The 23444-nt window shown below is 34.0% G+C and overlaps 2 protein-coding genes across 4 annotated transcripts; both read left to right on the top strand.

The window, feature by feature from the left end:
- The first annotated feature begins 147 nt into the window (after positions 1-147).
- LOC105342731 (homeobox protein DBX1) lies at positions 148-6245 on the top strand. Its single transcript, XM_066085786.1, has 4 exons — positions 148-735; positions 1029-1214; positions 3726-3925; positions 5457-6245. The coding sequence occupies exons 1-4, from the start codon at positions 429-431 to the stop codon at positions 5787-5789; spliced, it is 1026 nt and encodes a 341-aa protein (XP_065941858.1). The 5' UTR covers positions 148-428; the 3' UTR covers positions 5790-6245.
- Positions 6246-16114: 9869 nt separating this feature from the next.
- LOC109618502 (uncharacterized) lies at positions 16115-23424 on the top strand. 3 transcript variants are annotated; one of them, XM_034464405.2, is made up of 4 exons: positions 16115-16376; positions 21154-21270; positions 21911-22052; positions 22273-23424. In XM_034464405.2, the coding sequence occupies exons 1-4, from the start codon at positions 16348-16350 to the stop codon at positions 22786-22788; spliced, it is 804 nt and encodes a 267-aa protein (XP_034320296.2). In that variant the 5' UTR covers positions 16115-16347; the 3' UTR covers positions 22789-23424. The 3 variants fall into 3 exon arrangements, with proteins under 3 accessions (XP_034320296.2, XP_034320290.2, XP_034320281.2); XM_034464399.2 differs by lacking the exon at positions 16115-16376 and adding an exon at positions 18518-19198; XM_034464390.2 differs by lacking the exon at positions 16115-16376 and adding an exon at positions 19809-19963.
- Positions 23425-23444: the final 20 nt, after the last annotated feature.

Below are 23444 nucleotides of genomic sequence, written 5' to 3'. Positions count from 1 at the left end.
CCATATTTAAATGCTTTCGATCCTATGTAAATTAGCGATATCATACTGTCCCTTAAATCGCTTCATTTGTTCGGTCCGAAGCCCCGCCCATTTTGAACGAAGACGAGCAGAGAAAATATCAATAGTCTGGAAGCTGGGGACCGTTTACGCATTTGATTGGTTAGGGGCCACGTGTTTAGTATTTGTTGATATTATAATGTATAAAATAGCGCTTTTGCAAATTGTTTAGAATTAGAAGATAATCAAAGCGAATAAATTTTATCGTATCTGCTCATAAAAAAAATGACATAAAACAGGTTGTTCTCGAAAGTTACTTCATAAAGCTGCGACTGCTGAAAAGTGTGATTTTCTGAATGGTCCACAGATTATTTTGATATAATTTTCTTCTAACAAGTTTTCCTGACAGAGGACTTTTTTATCTAGTGAAAATGTTTCCTAATGTGATATCGCCCTCGCAACTGTATCAGACTTACTTGCGCTCGGCAGCGAACTTGGACTGTACACAGGGGCTGGGTCAGCCCGGACCCTCGCCCTCGTTCCTTGTGGAGAATTTACTGAGGGAGAGGAACCATTCATTGTTGTCCCGACAGTTCCCCCTCGGAAGACCAGTCTTACCACCTCAGCCAAAGTCCCCGGGGGAAGGGACACGACAGAATCCGTCAAACTCCCCCTTCCTCAAATTCGGAGTAAATGCAATCCTTGGATCTTCTGAAGAAGACGATGCACAAAAACAAGGTAAGTGTAATATTTGTTTTCATATTTTGTAAATCAAAACAGCAAAATTAAAAAGATTCAAGTCTTCATGTACCTTTACGTTAATTTTTTGTCCATTTTTTAATAGTTCTCTGACTCAAAATAGGGTTACATTTCTAAAAGACGCTTGCATTTAGCTTATTTTATTTCGTTGGGTATTCTTTTTTCCAAAATAAATCAAGTATTCCTAAATGCAGACAATTTGTACATCCGAATATGACATTCTCTGTGATGCAGTAAATTTAAAAAAAGAATTTTTCTTGGGTTTTTTTCAGTGGAGGAACCGTGCACCTCTACCCTCACCACTCCTCCCTCGTCGCTCCCGGGACTCCCGGCCTCCTACCTGAAGGCCTGTGGGACAGGGCTAGGACAAGGATTGCCGCACCCTACCGCATTCCTCCCGCGGCATCCGTTCTACGACCCGCACCTGTCGGGAATGCTACGACACCCGTACTTCACAAGTAAGACTTCCCTGTTCATTTTCACTTTTTGATATCATTATGAAAGAAATGGGAATCATCTCGGTTGTTTTATGTGGGGGAAAGAATGGAATAACGTAAAAATTAACAGAAAATGTATCATACCAAAATGTCTATGTAAAATATATAACTGCAGGACATCACCTGTAATACTGAGGTACTACACAGTATATACTAGTACCTGTACTCCTGTTTCCGTGTTCATGTGATGAGTTCCCCATATTGATGTATCTATCAATTTAATGGCCGTGTTAACGAGTTTTTCTTTATCAATTGTTTATTTCACAAAAATGGATGTCACGGCGGCGCCAGCGACCAAGAGCCGAGTAGGCTCAGGGCGATATCTGGCTGTCCCAGGCCGTGAAACGAGATGGTCCGGGCATTGTTTAATTGTTCCCTCAAAGATATTATCATGGGCAATAATTACATGATAAAAGCCAATTCACAATTAATATAATAAACTGTTGCAATCGAGTACTAATATTTGTGTGTGTGCTAATGGTCATCTTCGTTTTAAGAGTTCAATCAAAATATTTGCCATCCATACGCAAGATCGCGAAAATTCCCGGGGTGAACCTGGGCTAGGTACATTATCAAACACTAAATGTTATAAGCCTTGACGTTTAACATTTCCATTGCAATTCTATCTCTTGTCAAATGCCTCATTAAAGAGATTCCTCTGTTCATTAAAACGATTGGGTCCGTTTCTTCTTTTAAATCAAATCAAATGAATATTTGATGCTTGAAATGTATCACCCACTTACGAAACAAAAACGTTAGGACAAAAAGGACCTCTTCACTACAAACATTCTTCTAAATTGAGTTTCGAATAATTTTAATAGAAGCCTTTAATTTGCAAGGTACTTGACCTTAGAATAAAGATACATGAAAGACGCACACGTGTTTGCATGTTCTCCGGTGAGTCCCTTCAATACTTACGGGGTATGTAACGAGTCAGGGGGAAAGACAACCCGGAATTACCCGCGAGATTTACATGACGCGGTTAGCGGTGTCCCCCTTTGATTTGGGTGTTGTCTGACCTCGGGGAACCCTTTTTTCGTCATACCACCCACTGGTAACGTCGGATCCAGTATCAATCGCGCCTCTTACTGCGGGGGAAAATTAACAATAAATGCAAATGAGATTGTGATAACCATGGAAGAAAGAATAAATCTTGCCGGAACTTTAAAAATTAAAATAAATCGGGAATTGTCGAGTGACTTTTATTTATTTGTTTCTATCATTGACAATTTATCTTAACATTCTGTTTAAAGTTTATAAATGTAAATATGTATTAAAACATGTATTAATAAACCACACTTGCTGCCAAAAAAGGTATAAATCAAACAACTGCTGCGCTAATAAAACTCGAAATTTATTTGCACACCATTTGCTGCAAATTTACAACTAAATGGTTATGAAATATTACACAAAGATAAATACTATTATACAAAGAAATAAAACATAAATTCAACGAAATCGCCTATCCAGATGTGAACATAACTCAATAAATCATTCAATAAATTTGCTTTTTATGCAAATACGACCCGAAATCTTTCTAATATCTTACGACCACTTCCCTTGATTATTTAATGCAAACTTAAGTAGAGGCGGATAACAGTGATAGAGAGAGATAGAGATGCAATGCTGGTTATCCTGTCCGGTATCTAGACGATAAGTAAAAATATACGTTATTTACACCTATATTGATCACAATTTGAGTGTGCAGCATATAATTATCGTCCATGAAATGAGTGCAACAGTTGGCGCTCTAAATCGCTCTCTTTCCCAATAAAACCCAATTGAAATTTATCGTGTAATATAATCACAATCGCCGGAGAGATCGTTTGACAAATGACTGCATCGCCCACAGACAAAACGTATACAGTTAGGGTATAGCGAAGAGGTGGTGAAGATAGCCCGGATGTTGAGGGCCACCAGTGATAGTTGAATGATGGTAGAAATAATGAAGACACTCATCAATCAAGCCACGGTCCTTGGGTTTTATTTACGACTTGGCTTATTTGTGGGATCAATCGTTGTCAGTCTTTCAACTCCGTCGTATGATATACATATTTATTGTTAATTATAAAGAGCAAACAGTACACATTTATAGTTTTACCTTTGTTCAGTTGTATGGATTTCTTATCTTCTTAACAGGAGAATATATCCAAGATTGATTATACGTTCCTCAATCATTTGTTTGATTTGAATTACATCTTAAAAATTGTGTGTATCGATTTATTTTCTATTATTTATTCATTTATCTAAAAAAAATATATAACTTCAACGAAAGTACACGGAACAAGATACCCAAATACATGACATAAAATACCCGCAAATTCAACTAACACTTTAGTAGCTATAAGTAAAAGTTTAAAACAAAAAAATAAATAAAAATTAATATATTAACAACAAAACCTAAAAAAAAAAATAAAATTGAAAACTAAAAAAATAATGACAACTGAATTTTCAAAATGCTTTTTGTTTCAGATTCCCCCTTACTTCCGGTTCCCAATGCGTTCACCTTCCTAAGCAGCATGCGGGGGAAGCCCCGGAGAGGAATGCTGAGACGGGCTGTGTTCTCAGACATGCAGAGAAAGGGTCTGGAGAAAATGTTCCAGAAACAAAAGTACATCAGTAAACCAGACAGGAAGAAATTAGCGGCAAAACTGGGCTTGAAAGATTCACAGGTATGAATTTCATACTGCATGCAAAATTTATTTCCTGAAACCCTTCCTTATAAATATATATACCAGGTAATTAACTTGTCACCTACAATAATTTTTTTTCTTATAAAATCTAAATTCAATGTAAAATGTTAAATTTGTTTTTGGACATACAACTATTAAAAAATCTTATTAAAAAATATGATATTTCTGATGTTCGATTTTATCTGAAATAGAACTTTGCAATTGAACTACATGTTAATACGTGTATGAGGGAAATGCTTCGGGACTTTTCCCAACTGCGATTCATATGCATTTGATACATATCTTTATATGGATAAAATCTAATCATGCGATTATATACATAAATTGCTTTTGTAATTAGCAAAATGTGCGCGCATGAATAAGACTTCCCGTGGAGCAGCGACAATAACGAATAAAATTCGTGTCATCTCCAGACACTGTAGCGACTTTTATGAAATCTAAACGACTAATTAAGCACAAAATAGTCGCCCGCTTTTCCATTTATTTCTTATACAGTGTCCATTCCAGATGTTTCAATTACAATACAAAGTGCCTGCAACTTCTCCTGGGTTAGCCTTTTCTTTTACAAATCGCCCCTAGAGCATGCGTGCTCGGGCGGATTCGGGCAATTGATACAAACCTTCTTAAGTTTGTCTTGCAGTACATCATATGCACGGGGAGATCTTCACAGTTAGCTAATAGCGACAGAGTTTTTTTCTTTTCTCCTGACATCTAATCGATGTTGATGGAATCCGAGGGGCATTTTGAACAATTCCGAACAGCTGTTAGTGACGTACACAAATAAACAGTGGTTTAATGACCAATCACTGGTTTAATAATTTTTCCTCCTCTTGAACATCTTAGACGCGTGTTGCGCATGACGGAAGGACACCACCGCGAGTAATTTTAAGATGAACAATGCATCTCAAGTGTTTTCAAACATTTGCTATTCGAAATTTCGAATACACCCCTCCCTCCCCCTCCAATTTACCGGAAAACGTAAACTGATTAATTTGAAGCGTAAAGGGAAATATTTGTCCGGCAGTTTTGCTAAAACATATTTACAAGTCGATGAATCACTAAACATTAAGTGAAAAAGTACATGTAACAGCAGGCGTGATTACATTAATACTCCACCATTATAAATGTCATATATCTCAGTTATTTATTACGGGATGAATTGAAAAGCAACATGTGTTTCAATAAGCGTAGCAATAATTTTCATTTTGAAATGTGCCAAATTAATTCTCGTAGAACATATTGTGCATCTGAGATGTTACACTTTGTTTTCTTTATTCGAATGCCTTTTATATCACCTGTAATAGTGGGATGGTAAAAAATTGACATTTATTATAATGACATTATTGTTCTGCGATAAACGTTCCTGAAATGTATTAAAAAAGTCTTCCGCCTTTAATTAGAATTGACATTCAGTACAAGGACGTAATTATTCTACGATAATCGTTCCAAAAATATCAATGCTTCAGCTTCCAATATACAGTATATCCCTATTTTTTCTTCAAATTTTCAGGTGAAGATATGGTTTCAGAACAGGAGAATGAAGTGGCGAAATTCAAAAGAAAGGGAGTTGCTTTCGGGAGGGGGGTCACGTGACGCGACATTGCCCAGCAAATCAAATCAGTGCGAGGACGAGGGTGAGACTATCAGTAAACAAAGACATGAAGCTATCAACCTGTCCGAGTGTACACAGACTAAGCCAATGGACGATAATCTCAGTCCTTGTAAATCTAATCCCGTGCACCATTTACACGATCTTCCAGAAGTTGAATCTGATAACGAACATGTAATGGATGATGCAGAAACAACCAGCTCCGACAGCGAGGATGAAATTGACGTTTCATGATAGCGATGTCACTAATTATTTTTTTTTTTGTACATATATTTCACGTGCAGTTGCTTTTTATTTACAAATATTTATACGCAAATGAACTGCAACATTATTATAAGACACAGTGACAATTCCTTATGCTCTTAATATCTTTGTTTTAGCTGTAAAAATCAAATTTATTATAATTCTTTTGATTGTTCTTACACTAAATGAAATACATGTAATAAGAAATTTAAAAAAAACGAATGAACAAAGTTTGCATTGTAAAATGTGTGCTAAGATTTTATCGCATTAAGACTTTAATTTGTATCTTTTGAAAACAGAGAATTTAAGGATAACTAACAAATTAGATTATATTTTGAATTTGTACTTATCACTCTCAATAGAAATAGAAACTCAATATCTTACCAATTATTTATTTATACGTTTTTGTATCTATATGGGTGATTGCTAAGAACAGTTAATATTTAAGAAGGAAAATTCTCAAATAAAGTATCATTTAAAGTTTAGCTTTCTTTTTTTTTTTTACAGGAAATAATGATAGCCTCGTAAATCTCTTAGACAAACATTTTCATCAGATGTTCAAGAAAAGGTATTCAGTCTTAAATAAATCTGCCCTAAAACGGCATTGTCCGAAACACGTGCGCCCTATAGAATGGTCAAAATGGGCAGCCCTTGGGTCCAGAGTGGGGGGATTAGTCTAAACCTGATAACATTGTGAAATTGGGCATAAAATAAACATTTGAGCCCGGAGTCGAACGAAGTGCGCCACTAGTTGCCTCTTGAGTAGGACCGCTGATCCCAATTGTCCTCTCAATATCTCATTAAATGACCAAGGTTCATTTATTTGATCTTTGTCAAACACTCCAAACCCCGGTAATGTTATTTGAACTTGAGTTTGCCTGCTCATTATTATTATTCTGAAAACTAGACTAAGTCTTACATGCGGCCACTGTTGTGGTGCTGAGTCAATACTACAACAATTACTACGTGTTTTACAACTACTTATACAAGTACTTGTAATAAAAATTAAAATTCTTCATTAAATTTCTATTGTTATGAGACCCCTCCACTTTTTTTGTCATTTATATTCAAAATCTTAAATAAAATATTTGAATTTCAAGCAAATTTAATTTCATTTACTAGGACGTAAATTAATTTATGAATTTATTACCTGCCAACCTGTTTGGATAATTTTTAAGTCAATGGATCAAATAAAAGTTTCAAAAAACTAGATTAGAGTTCAGCAGTATTTAAACAACTACAGAATGTACTAAGTATGTTAAGTCTCGGGTAAATAAAAATTGTAACTCTCGAGTAATGTTATTTTCATAAACTAAGTGTATTTATTAATTTTGTGCCTACCAGTTTCAATACTTTCTCAATGTTCTCAAACAAAACAACAAATTTGTCCCTAAAATCAGAATAGATTTTCACTTAAAGTATGTGTATTTCGATATTAAAGAGTATATAATTAACTGATTTATGCCCCCAGCGCGATTAAAAGGAGAGAGAGAGAGAGAGAGAGAGAGAGAGAGAGAGAGAGAGAGAGAGTTACTACTAGTTATCAACAATACGATCGACCCATTTCCAATTTTCTTCTCAAACCCCCAAACTGCTCCCCAAACCTCAGTCTAGCCCCTGAAAAAATGATAAAGTGAAATGAAAATTAGCCCCCCCCCCCCCCAAAAAAAAAAAAAAAACGAAGAAAAAAAAAAAATCTGCATGCGCAATAACCGACTACAATAGTATACTAACAATAACGTCATTGTTCTCAGTATGCAGAAACCAGTCATTGTATCGCAGACATGCAAAGTAAAATCATATACATGTACATGAATTTATCAGACTAAAATTGGGAGTAATGTCAGTATAATTTTCATGCTGTCTGCCATGTTAATAAAGCTTATTGACTGAAAGGTGTTGTCCTGCAATTGAAAGTATCCTATCTGGCATATTCGGTAAAAAGAAAAATTGTACGGGGTAAAATACATGTAAATTGCTTGTAAAAAAGCCTGGTGCAGTTGTAACATATGTACCATAGGAACAAACGTCTTCGTAAAGCCCAGTGGTATGCCAAACTACATATGTATATTTTTTAAACATGTAAACAAATGCACTCGAGGAAAATCATTTCTCAATGAAATTTAAAAAAAAAATGTTACAAATGCAAATCCACGTTTTCCTTTTCTTATGAAAAGAAAACCATACATGAGTTTAAACAAAATACTGGTATAACATTGCATCTAGTTAAACAAAAAAAAAACAAAAAAAAAACCCAAATTACTTTAGGTACGCTTTACATGTTTTATTTTCAAATATTATAAAAAGTAAATAGCATGCATAATAATCTACACAGTATGCCTTTACTAATGAATCCCATTTGTGAGTAAATACTTCAATAACACTATTTTTAACATTAAAAAATGTTTTTCTCTTTTTTACTGAGCGCAATGGTATTTGGTTACCATATGTATTTGAACGTTGGGAAAATTTTTATCACGATAATTTCATATTATTCAATCAAACATTTCCATGTTTTCATACTGTTTTACGGAATCTCTACTTGGGGTCTACCAAAGACAGGGGACAAAATTACATTTTGTAATCTGGATATATAATATTGACAACATTGTCTTGAATACCCCTGGGAAAGTGGTCAATGTTGGTCTGAAATGACCAAAATCTCCAAAAGATCCCGTTCTTTCCCTTAATTTTTGCGTAACAATTGGTACTGTCCATTGTTGTATATTTGGTTAGATCCTTTAAAGTATGTAGGATCAATGGAAATAATGCTTTATTGGTGTAACTGGTTAATCGTGAAATGGAAACATCGTTTAAAAGTCAATCCCGTTCCAAAATCACTTACTAAAATAACTCTTTAAAAATCGTTTTAAATCCAATATACTTGTCTAGTCCCCGGGTGAAACTATTTATCTGTAATGATTGGGGTAAATTTACCAAAAGATGGATTATTTCGCACCACGTCCCTTTTATCGTCAGAAAACCCCAATCTCAAAGACGTACAGACTGTCACGTATTCTTTGGCTCTATGAAATTATGCTTCATTTCATGCATAAGAAATATTTTTAAATTATTTCATAGATGATAACATTTTTTTTTGTTTTTAAATAAAAGCGAACTGAAACAACAATTTTTTTTTTTCATTTTTACAAAGAGTCAACTCAAAATGCTTTTGTAAACGATCCAAGACGTACATTACAGTTATAGCTCTAGAATTCACTCATTCCAATATTGGTTTTTACAGTTAATTAAAATATTGAAGAAAGATTGATGACATGAAATCTAAAAAAGTCGTAGGTAACATCTTATACTCTATATATCTGCCAAATTAAGACAGAACGCTATTTCCGTTTACTTAGTCTAATAAAACTACAGGATTCGCGATCGGCCCCTGACGAACAGCCAAGTCTCTATCATTTCAATCATTCTCAAAAATGCTTGTTTACAGTGTACTCTTAAATGACAGTTATATAGGTTTTAAATTCAAAACGTGCATAAAGACAATTTTGAAAGATGATTTGAATTTCTTATGTCTTTAGTGAAAAGTTAAGACATTGGGGTATATTTTGACTACCATTTGCATGTATCCCAAGACCATAAACTAAAAATTAATAGACTGTAGAAAAATATACTTAGTATTCATTTATTTCGTTTTATACAATTCATTTTATAACAATTTGTTTGACATTTGGACATGAAAATTCAGATTAGAAATTCAATTCAAGTACTGAAAAGTATAAAAAAAAAAAAAAACAAACAAACAAAAAAAAAAAAAAAAAAAAAAAAACTGATATCAAAATGTTTATGAATTCTCAGTTTTTAGTCTTGGGTCCTGAAATTTTTATCATGTTGCTTTTATTTCTTTGTTTTGCAGAGTGTGCATGGCAGTGAATTTTATTTGCTGTGCTTTTAACAAAAGTCAAAAGGGTCTCATATTTGCATCTAACAAAAATGTCATCATAGTGTAAAAAAATTCAACAAAATTTGAAACGCAATCTCACCAAAATAAGAGTTAATTCTCACTGTAAGGTACGTATACTTCTATATGAAATTAACTTTGCATAGCAACAGCATTATGGCTCTTATGAATGAAAATAGCCCTTGAAATTAGCATTAATACTACAATTCAAATCTAACGAAACAACAATAATGGTAATATCAAACCGCAATAAGAAAGAAACGGCAACAACAAATCTAATTTACTAGCAGCAAAATATAGCGGGGCTATTATCAATTGTAGCAAAATCTGAGTAATGTCATAATGGAAAAAGCAACAGTGTCAAAGTTTTACACAAAAATTATAACTTTTTATTATGAATATTTCCGCATTATCCTGATATTGATAATCTATTTTATTTTTAGTAATTTCTAGCAATGTTTTTTAAAGTCACAATTTGTCCTACATTACGATGTGATCCTATCATATTGAATCTGTAGCTCGACCCCCAGAAAAAGCTTCTATTCAGATAAATTAAACACTTCATGTTCATAATGTCAACATTTGCATTCAGCCTTGAGAAGAAAGTTGTTAAAATTCCTCCATTTGATTAAAAATTTACGTTTTGAAACGGTTTATGTACCTTATAAATAACTGGGCCCTTCACCGGATTCTCGACTTGAGGTAAAAACGTATCATTTGAATGCCTTCTTCTGTATTCAAATCAAACTTTTATACAAATATTTTATTTTTCTACGTTTTTAAAAGTCCTAATAAAAATCAGATGAGTAGCGGAGCGATTTGCAGGCATCTCTTTCGGCTGTTGACATAAAGTGAAAAACATTTCTCTTTAAAAAACAAACATTCAAAGTTTACGGAACTCCTACTTTTAAAAGAAAATGAACAAATTTATTGACAGGATTTAATCGCTATTATTTGTTTTTTGAAATTGATTGCAAAGTCTCATTCAAAAGCCTGAATCTGGTGAGTTTACATTAAGGATCCATAAAGTTTTAAAACCAATAGGAGACGGATAATTCCCTCATGATGTCTGTTTTATTAGTTACCCAAGAATAAAAGAGCGAAGCACTCGAAAACTCGAAGCTCTACCCCCATCTTTGTCTACCATTTGTTCGTTTATCTTCAACTCAATGGCGAAGGATAAACTATTAATTCCTAAAGTAACCGCCGAAGGCTATATTCAATGGCTACAAGTTACTTAAATAAAAATGCTGCTTAATTTAATGAGCAGAATAAACACTTACAAGGGAGTCTTTTGAAAGCGCGTGTTGAAATCAGTCCGCGTCCTTGGTGCAAAGCACATACTTCAGAATAAATACATCTTAGTCAAATCAAATTAGACCATTCACACGTGCAAATCAGGTGCGGGATGTTTTCAATATTTGTGTTTAAGTCTTAAGTAAAATGTTGCTTTTCTGTTAAAATAACTCTTTATTTTGAATTGCGTTAAAAACGTATAACTTTCTTGTTTTTGAAATCACTTTTCATGACAGGGCTTGCACGTTTCGAAGAATATATTCTTAAAATGATACTATATTCTGTACTAAAAGTGTTGGATTGAAATTTATTTAAAAAAAATGATGTTTCCATTTTCTGTTCTGAAAAAAAAATGTTAAAATAAAAACGAATTTGTAGTCATATTTTATCTTAGCAGTATTACCAGATGTATGAAACACACGGAAGATGAACGTACACCGAAGTGTAACGAACATAAATCATCATTATTATAAAAAAAAAACTCGAAACCAGCCATCAAATCGATCATCATATTTCATACAAAATGCATTGGTCGTGAATTTATTATTTTGCGTGTAGAAGATAATTGAATGCGCATTGGCGCATCGATAAAACATGTTACATTCGGCTTGAATTAATCTTTTCCTCCAGTATTGAATATGTGTTGAATGTCGAGAAGGTTTAAGTAGGCAAATATATACATGATCGGTCTAATAATTATAATCAAATAATAGAGTTTTATAAGAATTCAATTGGACATATGAAGAGACCGAAGTTAGTGCTATTCAGCATGGTCAGCTGTCGTCAAGCTGATACTACTTTAAGAAACACATATGGTCCTCGATATCCCAAAAGTTACTTAATACCCAATCGTTCCCATTTATCAGTAATTGTAAAGAACTAACTTGGTTGCGTGGGCCTAAATGAAAAGCTCTTCATATACCCAAGTTTCATCAATAGAAAATTACACCATGCATTATGCATACATAATGAAAACAGTAACTAGCGTCGATATGACCGTCTCTGTTTCAAATTGGGTAAGATTATATCGGCAATCAGTCAACTTTAAAAGTATATGTATATATATTTGTCATATAGCGTGGGAGGGGTTCATTTGTTCACTAAGTAAGTTAAGTATCGTATATCAATATGCCACATGTAGAAACCTCCTAGTTTGTCCGTGCAGTATAGTTATGAGCTAAATCCTTTTTCACCGACAGTATCTTACATGTATCTGTTCAAATAAGGTGCGACCCAACAAAATGAGGAACCTCCCATTGTGTTATGTTCATTTGATGAAACTGACCATTTACAGTAAAAACTTCGAGAGAAAAATCCAGAAATTCTATTTCATACAAAATGATACATATAATCATCTCCCAGTGTCCCATACTATCGCATTACAATTCCTAATCGATGAATAAGTATGTTCATGGCTAATTGTTTCAAGTCAAGAAAAATGCTGATTTAAATCGAGTTTTCTGGTGTATCGAATAAAACGTCTTTATGCAGAAACGACATTTGAAACGTTGTCTTTCGAAAATTATAAAGATTCAGTTACTGTACTGTATTTTACATACATTTGATCTTATATGTCGATTTGTTCCGGTTATTTTTCACAAAGTTCAATAAAGTGTATCAAAGAATTGTTAGGCACATTCATGAATTGAGTAAAATATTATTGTAAAAATAAGAAAAGAATAGTGAGAAGCACATGGGAATATATATCCGTCGTTTTGCAGTGTTCTTATTTAAAATGACTATGATAATGTGATAGATACAAAAATAAATAAATATATGCATTTCTTGATAGATTTTTAAAAAATATTTGTTCATTATTTTCTGAGTTTGGTTTCCTCAACAGAAAATCCCGCCATCGATTAAATCGGATAAATCTGACAGACATGACGATCAGAATGAACCACAACATTGATGAAGTAGTTTCTGCATGTCCTTTCCGACATATTTTATTTCTTAGATAAAATTTGCAACCTGACTACTTTTGTCATGTATAAACTATGATTCCCAATAATTTTAATTCTTGTAAAAGGACAAATACCAAGAGTTGACTCGTACACGTACATTAAATACACGATAACGTTGGTAGTGTGCTATGCCCCAGTCCCCAGGCCAATTGAAACTATGTCCAGCGGATAAAAATCGTCGACAAAATATAATACGTTCTTAACGACGACTGGTAGTTGTCCGGTAGTGACACAGAAAACTTCTCAAAAGTTTTGCCGACTCACGGAAAGGTCCAAGAAGTTGCGATTTTGGCTCGGAACCAAAGGACATCAAAGAAAATCAACGGAATCAGATCGGTCAAGTATAGGAGTTTCGTACAAAACGCAATCAGGCAAATAACTGCTCTACTTTAAGCGAACACCTTAGTCCGTTAATGTCCAAGTTTTGAAAACTCGACCAGACACAACGAACTTTATTAAACATTTGATCGTATTAAATTAACCGAGTGAGGAAAGTACGATAAACAGGGAAACATAAACTGACGAATCTTGAACTTTGCCGTTTGACGGACGTCCGTTAGTTTGATTGATGAGATGAAACTTAGGCCTTACATAGAGCTGATGTGCAGTTGCTATCAAAAATCTACCATATTTACCTGCATCAAGAAATTTGTCGGGGGGGGGGGGTGTTTTTTGTTAACCGTTTGGAGGAGGGGGATCGATGCTTATTTTCTTTAACTTTACTACATAATGTATATTAATTTTATAATTTTGAAATTTGGGGAGGGGGGCCTAGAACCATCCCCTCTAGATCCGTGCCTGGTATACATCATAGGTTAACAGAAAAGTAAAGGTACGTGTATACACTCTCAACTATGCATCTTGTATCGCACTGCATACATCAAACAATACTCTCGATCATAACATATGTAACTTTCAGTCACTTCATAAAAATGCTCTCAGTATTTGACAGTAAAATTAAACCCTCACTAGCTATAGTTGCTTCTTTTTTATTCTAATTGTCGGATGTCCAAGGAAAATAAAATGAAGTTTTTGAAGAGTGGGTCGTTTATTCAGGAGCGGTAACTCTTACAAATAAAACGAAAACTAGCACTGCTTCCTTGTTGCATGTACTTCAATTTCGCTTAATGCTGTACATTGTTATCAAGAATTTTTCTGAATATTTTCATTCTCTGATAATTTAATATTGTATTTTTTCACCTTTTATGTGACCCACATTTGTGATTATGTTCGAGCTTGTGAGAACCGCACGAGACATTCAAATATTCATTTTTTTATCACAAGGTATTAATAGTGCATTATGAAAATGTGTACTATAGAATATTATTATAAAATTCACATAATTTGTATCTGAGGATTCATGAACCTTAACCACATCCCGGATTCTTAGCTGCAATATGACGAAAATGTGATGCTTATCGATGTAATAATAAAGGAGTAAGAGAGATAACTCTCTACAAATCTTAGGAAATCGTGTTGCTTTGTGTCCTAGGGCGAGATTCAAAACGTAGTTACATGGTTTACCGATGTTATATCGCGATAGCGTTACCTATCATACTACATGTAGTATTTTGTGTACTCTGTACACATAGATTTGGTTGTAGATTCACGGTTGACTTAGTTAAGATTGTTCATCTTTTTATTAATTTAATATTTGAATCTCAACATGTAATGAAAAGCATGAATAAAAATATCAAAGACAAAGACATTTTACTACAAATGTTAAGTGTGGATATTCCAAACTGGAGCGAGCATTTATTCATTCTTATATATAAAACAGCATAATTTCTAGTTTAATAAACAACAACAATAATAACAACAACAACCAAACAACAACAATAACAACAGCAGTTAACAACCACAGGCACTTGTTTCTGAGAAGAAAAACAATTACCCTATAGTATAATAGTGTTATTATTATACTATAGGGTAAAAAAAATTTCTCAGAAACAAGTGCCTGTGTTAACAACACAGTTATTCGTACTAAACTTTATGTTTAGATCTAGATCTATTTTTCAAAAAAAATATTTAACTAACAGACCTCGCATTAATTCCTTTCTGGTACAAATTTGCAGCAAAATTCATCTCAAATTAGCCATATAGATAATGACTTTCTCATGGCTGGCATAATTTGTTTGCACAACGTCTACTTTTAGTTGGTTTATGTTGATTACAAGTTTGAAATATAGGGGAAAACGATTGAGTTTTTAAGTATAAATAAACTTTAAATCTGAAAAAAATATTGCATATTCTAAAATCTTCATTGATACTGAGTAGAAGACAAGATGACAAGTTTGTAGAAATTGTTTTACCAGTTTAAACTTTGTATTATGAAACAGTCGTTGTATTTCCTGTCCACCGAAGTTCATTCATTTTCGTGGTCTGATTGTGCAGCTAAAGCTGACCTTTACAATTACTATAGTGCAATTTGCCGGATATCTCAGAATTTTCTTTTAGACTAGGCATTTTAATCATTCAATCCCCAATTTCTTACCACAAGGTAATCTAATAAGTGATTCTTCATAGTAAAAAAAATTGTAGTACATATTCCTCTTATTTTTGAAAAATGAGTTTAATCAAATTGTGATTCGTCGGCCAAACTTTTAAATGTCAGATCGCGCGCAATGCACAGGTATAAGGAATCCTTACTGAAGGCGTTTCTGTTCATTGGAAAGATTTTATTACACCTTCTTGGTTTACACATAATCGTCTTTAGTCATAAATTGACGGGACCATGCTCGTATATTTCTATGAACTAAGATTTCCTGTAATATACATGCATGCATAAACGTCAAGTTTATATCTATTTGAAAATAAAACCTGAACATACAGCGAGAAAGGGACAATATAGCATTATGAAGCTTACATGACATGCTAAGGAGATAACGCAATAAAAATGCATTTCCGTGATGTCACCATGATAACATTTTATTGAATTAATGACGTCCTTTTCTGAGAAAATTCCCTCAAGACTGAACGCAAATAACTTTCTGAATACTAAATAATATAAACTAATTTCATCATGTGATGATATGATTAAAGAAAATAATTATTTTTCTTCTAAATAAGTAAAAGTAAACTTAAATCGTTATTTTATTATTTTTGAGACTTTTTTTCAAAGTGTGAAATATGGATGAAGACAATCAACACACGTGTACGTTTTTAAGTAATTTGCCGTAGTTTTGTGACCTGCTCCAATTTTCGTGCCCTAGTTTGTAAATGTTGCTTCACAGGAGACGGGTTTATGGCGGGATGTGACAATTTGATCTAATTAGGTGTCAAAGGATCGGCTAAATGGTGTCCACTGCTACATGTATCTGTAAATCAGTGTGCATTAACAATACCGGGGGCAGGTCAGAGGACTTAAAGAATGTCCATGTATAGGAGGAAACTGCTCGTGTGAGTTTTAATTTTTAATGTATAATTCTCTTTAAGTTTCACTTATATGTACTTGCTTTACTAGTTTTATACATAGTACATGTATCTTTAAGGATATGGTTTTTTTTTTAAATAATACTGAGTAGATCATTCATAACACAGCCCGTATGGCCACAAAGCGGGCTCCGCCATCACCAACTTTGCTCTTCTTATTCCACAGCCTCAGATCTGAGTTTTTACCTCAAATGTATGCACTGTTCTTCTAATGATTTGAGTTAAGGATTGAATTGAGTAATTGGTGACGACAGGGCCAGAACTTTACCCCTTTTATTATTATAAACATGAGTTTTACTTACAACACTGAAACGGTACATGTACATAATTGTACATTATTATTTTTTTTCTCCAAAAAGTTCACAGTTGCAATTTACATGTGTGCCTGGCCTTTGTTTAAGTAAGAACGGATGTATTGTTAATAGAAGCGTAAGGACTGACGATTTACTGTTACATGTACTGATGTTTAAGAAATTATTCTTTGAGTATTATGACGTGATGATTTCGGTCGAGGTGTGATCAAATCCAATAAAGCCCGAAGGGCTTTATATGATATTAGGGCGTTATGATAGATTTGATCGCGCCCCGACCGAAATTATCACCTCATAATATTCAAAGAATGATTCCTCATTACTTATATTCATATGATTTTCGGCAATTGTACGATAAATATTCGAATATAGATAAGCAAACCCCGCCTGCGCCCCAACTACACGTCATTTGAATTTATTGGACTGTTTAGTACAAAATCGACACTTAGTGTTATCACAGGCAGAAACACTTAAAATGTAAATATACATGTATAAATACACAATTTGTACTGGCTGTCAAAATAAGTAGAGAATACCATTGGATTAAAGATGCTACATATATATATAATGGGCAATTCCTCATAACTGGAAACATTTTTGTTATTTCTGTTAGATTAGCTCTGACCCTTCAATGTTACTAAGGCTTTCCAAAGTTAATTCTATGTTAAACGTAACCAGCGCACGTAGATTTAGTAGAAATTAAGTTTTAAAAGCACAGACAAACCCATCTTTTAATTTGATATTTTCCAGTCTGATTTTACTAAAATACTGTAATTTGTAGAAATTTGAAATGTTTATAGAACAAAATATATGGATTCTGAATCTGATACTCAATGGGATTGTCAGGAAAGGCCATTACTAACGAGGTACGTGTAACCTACATGTATATGTAGTTTGATAACGTACTGTATTTGTATCAATATAAGTGAAAAGAAATCATTTGTTTGGTATTTTGAAGCGACGTTAAACGTAAAATTAATTTTGGGCGGTCTAATCAAACAGGGATGAAAATAAATATTTGAAGTCTCTTTTTACCTGTTATGCCCAGGCACATAGCATCGTTTTTTAAAGGTTAGGGGGGGGGGGCAGACTCATCCAAAAAATCTTGACAAGCAAAAAAAATTAAATTCCAAAATCCTGCCCCCCTGTCCTGCCCCCCCCCCCCCAATAGTATGTAATACAATCAAGTTAGAGAGTTATAGAGTGACAATATATGTACTTTGTAATAATAGTTGTAAAACGTTTTTGAAAATTCATTGCTAAAAAGATTTAGGATGACCAAGGATAAACAAAATAGTATGGACTGCCAGTTAAAGGGGAAAACCCCAAGTTCTGTAAATATATAGTGTATGTGTTTTTTTGTTTTTGTTTTGTTTTTGTTTTGTTTGTTTGTTTTTTGTAAGTTAAAAAAAAAGCAGACAAACTATATTATGATTAAGGACATGAACACTCATAAACGACCCCCCCTTCCATTATTGTCGTTTACTAAATAACAATTCTTAATTGTCAATGAGTCTATGACTAATTAAAAATTGTTAATTAGTAAAAGACATTACTGCAAATTTAACAACAAAAATAACCACACAATGCATTGCATCTCGTTGATGTACGTATATGTAAAATTCATTGTAGTGTATCGGCATGTTAGTGAATGGGTTAATTACTAATGAAGACACCTGAACCATCGCAATATGACTCGACGTCTGTGAAGCATGTCATGAATTATAGATAGTCTCCCTTTCACACCTTCACACTGAGGGGGCCCATGACTACCTGTATCTCCGATATCACCTACACAGGACTAACAACAATGTTATACCTGGTCAAAACCCCCTTCTTCTATCTTCTTCCATACTTTTATCGATTTTTGCAGCGAAAAACACAGCTGTCGATCTGATTGCAATTTTCATATCTTTAGCGTAAAAACACGTTGGGGATTGTTTTACTACAATATAGGGCGTCTTTAGGGATAATCCTACGAGATTTGTGACATCCAGATAAAAACAATACTACATTTCGGTTACATACGTGGATTTTCATTGCCTGTGTCAGAAAACTGAAATCGTCGATTTCCTGTGTATTTTTTCCATTTCACCTAAGACTTACAGTGGATGATCTGAGGAATTCAAACTATCTTGAAGTAGGACAGGGGAATCAATATGATTACCTGACATTAAATTTCGAGGTGTCTGATAAACCTTTGGCAAGACAAGGCTTGCTGAAAACTTAAGGGGGTCATAAATGTTAATATTATATACATTCAGGGTGGTGTGTTGCTCGGCGCAATACTTCACCATTCATTGAAGAATTTGTATGTGTCTCGGATGACCCCACTGTTCAACAGCGTTTTCCGGATGAACTTAAATTAACGTGGTCCATGATTCTGAAAAATAAAAGGAAGATTCCGTTTTATTTTCGCATGGGCTTCGGTATAAGCAAACAGGTGACGATTAGCGTACCTCAGAAAGAGAAATATAGGTAAGTGATGTAATCTGGCGTTTAAATATATATCAGAGAAAAATATATAATATATTTTTTTTTTAATCAAAACCATAGTAGATAAATATAACCAGTACAAATGTTTCTTTTCATGACCAAACGGTACGCCATCCTACAGTCATTAACAATGTGCCACGCCCATTGTGGTAGAATACTAAAGGCGCATCAAGTTTTCATCATAAAACCCCAATCAATTACCCTAGCAAATCGGTGCATGAATCATATCAGCTGTTGCTTGGGACGATCTTTGTTAGTCTCCTTCCTCTATTGATTAACCATTTCACAAGCCATCTTCTAGTCCTCGGGTTGTAAAAATAGTGTATACTGATCCAAGGCCGTATACCTTGATTTACCCAATGCAGTTGCAGAATCTATCTTTATAGTGTATAATACATAGATTGCCAAAGAGTAGGCCAATTTTTAATGAATACTTTATCATCTCTGATCGACCATTTAATGCCAAACTACGCATAGGGAATTTACCCTTAGATAGGAGTATTTACCCGGGCTTAAATTTCAGAATAAAATTTTGGCAAGTGAATTGAATATTGGTTCCTCTTGTTCTTATCTCTTATTTGTTCTCCCGCTGTTTGATGATAAAAATGGTCTTGGAAAAGGTTAATTGAAAGTTTTGACGACAATTTTGATGGCGTACCTCTCTCTTGAATGTGGTTCTTGTAAAGGTGCAGTTCCAATTCGTCATTATTCTGTGAATTATATGCGGAAAATCGATAAGAAAGTCAGGTGAGATTGCAATGCATTTACTGCAAGTTTATTGAAGGTTTATTTCTACTTAACGGAGGAATCTCTGCAACTGTTAAATTAGCCATTCTCAGTAACTCTCTCTCTCTCTCTCTCTCTCTCTCTCTCTCTCTCTCTCTCTCTCTCTCTCTCTCTCTCTCTCTCTGAATAATTCTTCATATCCATCATATATATTCCTCATTCCTGTACGGGATACTGCTTGAGAAGTCAGCATCTCCGCCTGATATTTGTTTAACTCCTTTAGAATGTAAAATGTTATCTTTCATAAATCCCTTAGACCTCTTAAAAGACAGCCTACATAAAAAATCTAATACTGGGATCAATACGCCATTTCATTAAATACCCTTTATCTACTTTTCTAAACAAAGTTTTAATAATACATGTCATTTATCATAGTGTGACCACTTAATCAGTAATTCACTGCGTTTTAAGGACCCAGGCTGGGAGACATGCACGGGTTTCGTTAACCATTCAGACAGTACCAGCCAGAGTCAAGGGGGGTTCTGACTGGGAATATATTATCAAGAATACATTATCACATTAAGTTAAGTTGTCCGGATTCACATAACGCTCATTTTTTTTCAAATGGTGGTATTTTCAAGAAAATATAAGGATGTGGTATCTTGAGAAAGTGATGACGAAATCCTCCACCTCAATCCCTATCCACCTGTAAAACTTCACTTGCCTTAAAAATATTTCTTTGTGCTTTGAAAAGTCATAATCTACTGGCAGTGTCACTGTTAACTATATTTACATTTACATGTACGTGTACAAAAACATACGTGTAAGAAACCATATACATGTAGCTAATGAGAATTGTGCGACTTGATCTTGTCTTTAGAATTACCTTTTCATATAAAAGGGTCATTTTATAGAAAACAATACAAATATATTCATTTACAGAATAAACGCACAGAGATTGTCGATTATATATAGGTGTTTGTAAGTTCTATTGTTGGTAAGCAGTTACATGTAAATTTTCTTCACAACCTTTTATACAACGCAAAATTTACTCCAAGGTCGAATCTTCTACATGTATGTGGCCTCTCAGTAAAAGGATACTTTCCCTCTAGTGTATCAATATTTGTGTCAAATTCCTGTTGCCAGTTGATAATATTAAGAAAAACTGTTAACTTCTTGCAATATTTTTAGGAGTATCCTTTATTTTGTAGGTCATCGGCCATTCTGTTTAGCCGGGTGGACGCTGAGGGTGTGTTGAAGTTTGAGCTGGCAGGGACCTACCTCCTGTACAGGGACTACAACACCGACCACCTGTACCTCTCCGTCAGGTACTGTAACCGAAGAGGCTCTAATACTAATGATCTTCTATGTATACATAATCTGGTTTGCATCACTTAGGATATTGCTCATCTACCTTTATGGTCTACAAAGCTCAATCAATTACAGTATTTCAAAACATCAAGTAGAAAATCCTTCTGAAAGTCCCATTGTAAATTGTGACTGAACAACAAGACAGTATAATTTGTCCTAGGTTTTTATTTTCGTCACTTTCTGTCATATAGATATGCATATCTCAGTGAAGAAGAACTGGAATATTTATTGGTCAGGAAATTTTTTAGACTTTTTCTATGACAATTCATGTTCATGTTACTGAGTCTTTATTACCTTAATTTCTACATAATATTATCGAATAATTTTACGTTTTGGTGTTTTTCTTACCAATTATTTAGCTGTCTTAAGATATAAACCTAAAACTTGCAATCATGTAGCCTGTAGGTTCTGGTTATTTGATCAACATGTAATACTCAGTATGACCTAAAATTAAAGGATCTATGAGCTTGGTAATAAGAGCTCTATTATTTGAATAGTAAATAATTGACTTTTCAGTAACATATATATATTTGAAAGGTGTAATGCACAAGGTTTTGTAGCTTTGTGTAAAGACATGATATCTTCCCATTTTCACAGATCCAATGATTTTGTTGAGCACCATCGAATCAATTATGAAGACAATCTGTATTACATGGACAACCAGCCATACCCCTACCTAGATTCCATCATCCTTTATCACCAACGACACAAGCTGAATGGAATCAAGCTTACATATCACGTATGTTATCGTCTATGAAAAGGGTTTGTCTATAACTTGATGAATGCTCTATTTTGCCTGCATCACTCAGTTTTTCCAAAGCAATGTTTTGATCAAATTTTATTATTTACATGATCTGGATCCAATGTAAGCACAGACGTGCCATCTTTAGTTAGAACTGGAGATTTGAAATTCAGAAAAGAAACCAATAAATATAAAAACTTGAAAATTATATTTCCAGGCCCATTTGAGTGCTCGTACTGTTAAAGCATTCACTACCAAAGTGATGCGTCACAACGGCAATGTGTCACATACAGACAATGAGGAACCACACGATAAACACCACAGTTCTCAGCATATCGCCAGCATAGAACACACCAATGATGACGTCATCACCAACCGGATCTCAAAATCCAGCGGTAGACTGTGGATTTCCGGAACAATGCAACAGTCTCTAAAACGTATATCCATGCCGATCCCGGAAGTATACCATCACATCGGAGACACAGACACCAGATTGACACAAAGCTACAGAGGAAGTGGAAATCTTTTGTCACATACTGACAGTTTTAGTGATTTAAATGGAGATATTTTTGACACCACAAAACATTCCAATAGGAAACACTCTGAGGATGCTGACAGCGAGTGTAGTTCTGTGACTGGAGAGCACGATCTTGTGCACGATGATGACGTTGTTGGCAGAGATCCAAATAATGAACAAGATGACGACATGTCAGTTTATGACACGCATTTATGATACCCATGCAGAAATTTTCTATTTTAGCACTTTACTACATGTATATTGTATTTGGAATTTCTTATTCCTTACCAGTCTATTACATTATTGTCACTATATGGTTTCTTAAAATATTAAGGTATTTATTGATGACTTACATGAATGTATGCTATAAATACTTATGTCACAAAATATTAAGAAATGAAAAGAAGTGAAATATTTGTTCTTATATTGAGTAACCTAGTACTTGTACAATGAAACATAATTCTGCTTTTGTTCGAGATATATATTTTATAAGAAATCCATATGTAATCAAATAAGATTGTATCTTAATGATTATATAAATATATTTCAAAATGTGTAATCATTATAATAAGTTTTGTTTCTTTTTAAATGAACTCATGCATGACGAGTGGGTCAACTTGTACTTTTAAACAGTGGGTTCTTAAATCGCTTCAGAAAGCAGCAACGAGTTTGACTACTTTGCTCATATGTATTTCAGCACTTATGGTTACAGGTAGTTCATAGGAGGTATATAGGGTCCAAATATTGCATTTTATTTTTTAATTCATGGCCCTGTGAACAACCAAAAGGCAGTTTTTTGTGCAATGAATGTACCATCGATAATGCTTGTACAATATAATCAGAAACAACAAATATTCTGCAGCTGTTGCTTG

Source organism: Magallana gigas, chromosome 5 (assembly GCF_963853765.1).
Source record: "Magallana gigas chromosome 5, xbMagGiga1.1, whole genome shotgun sequence".
NCBI lineage: Eukaryota > Metazoa > Mollusca > Bivalvia > Ostreida > Ostreidae > Magallana > Magallana gigas.
This window is presented reverse-complemented; position numbering and strand designations above follow the sequence as displayed.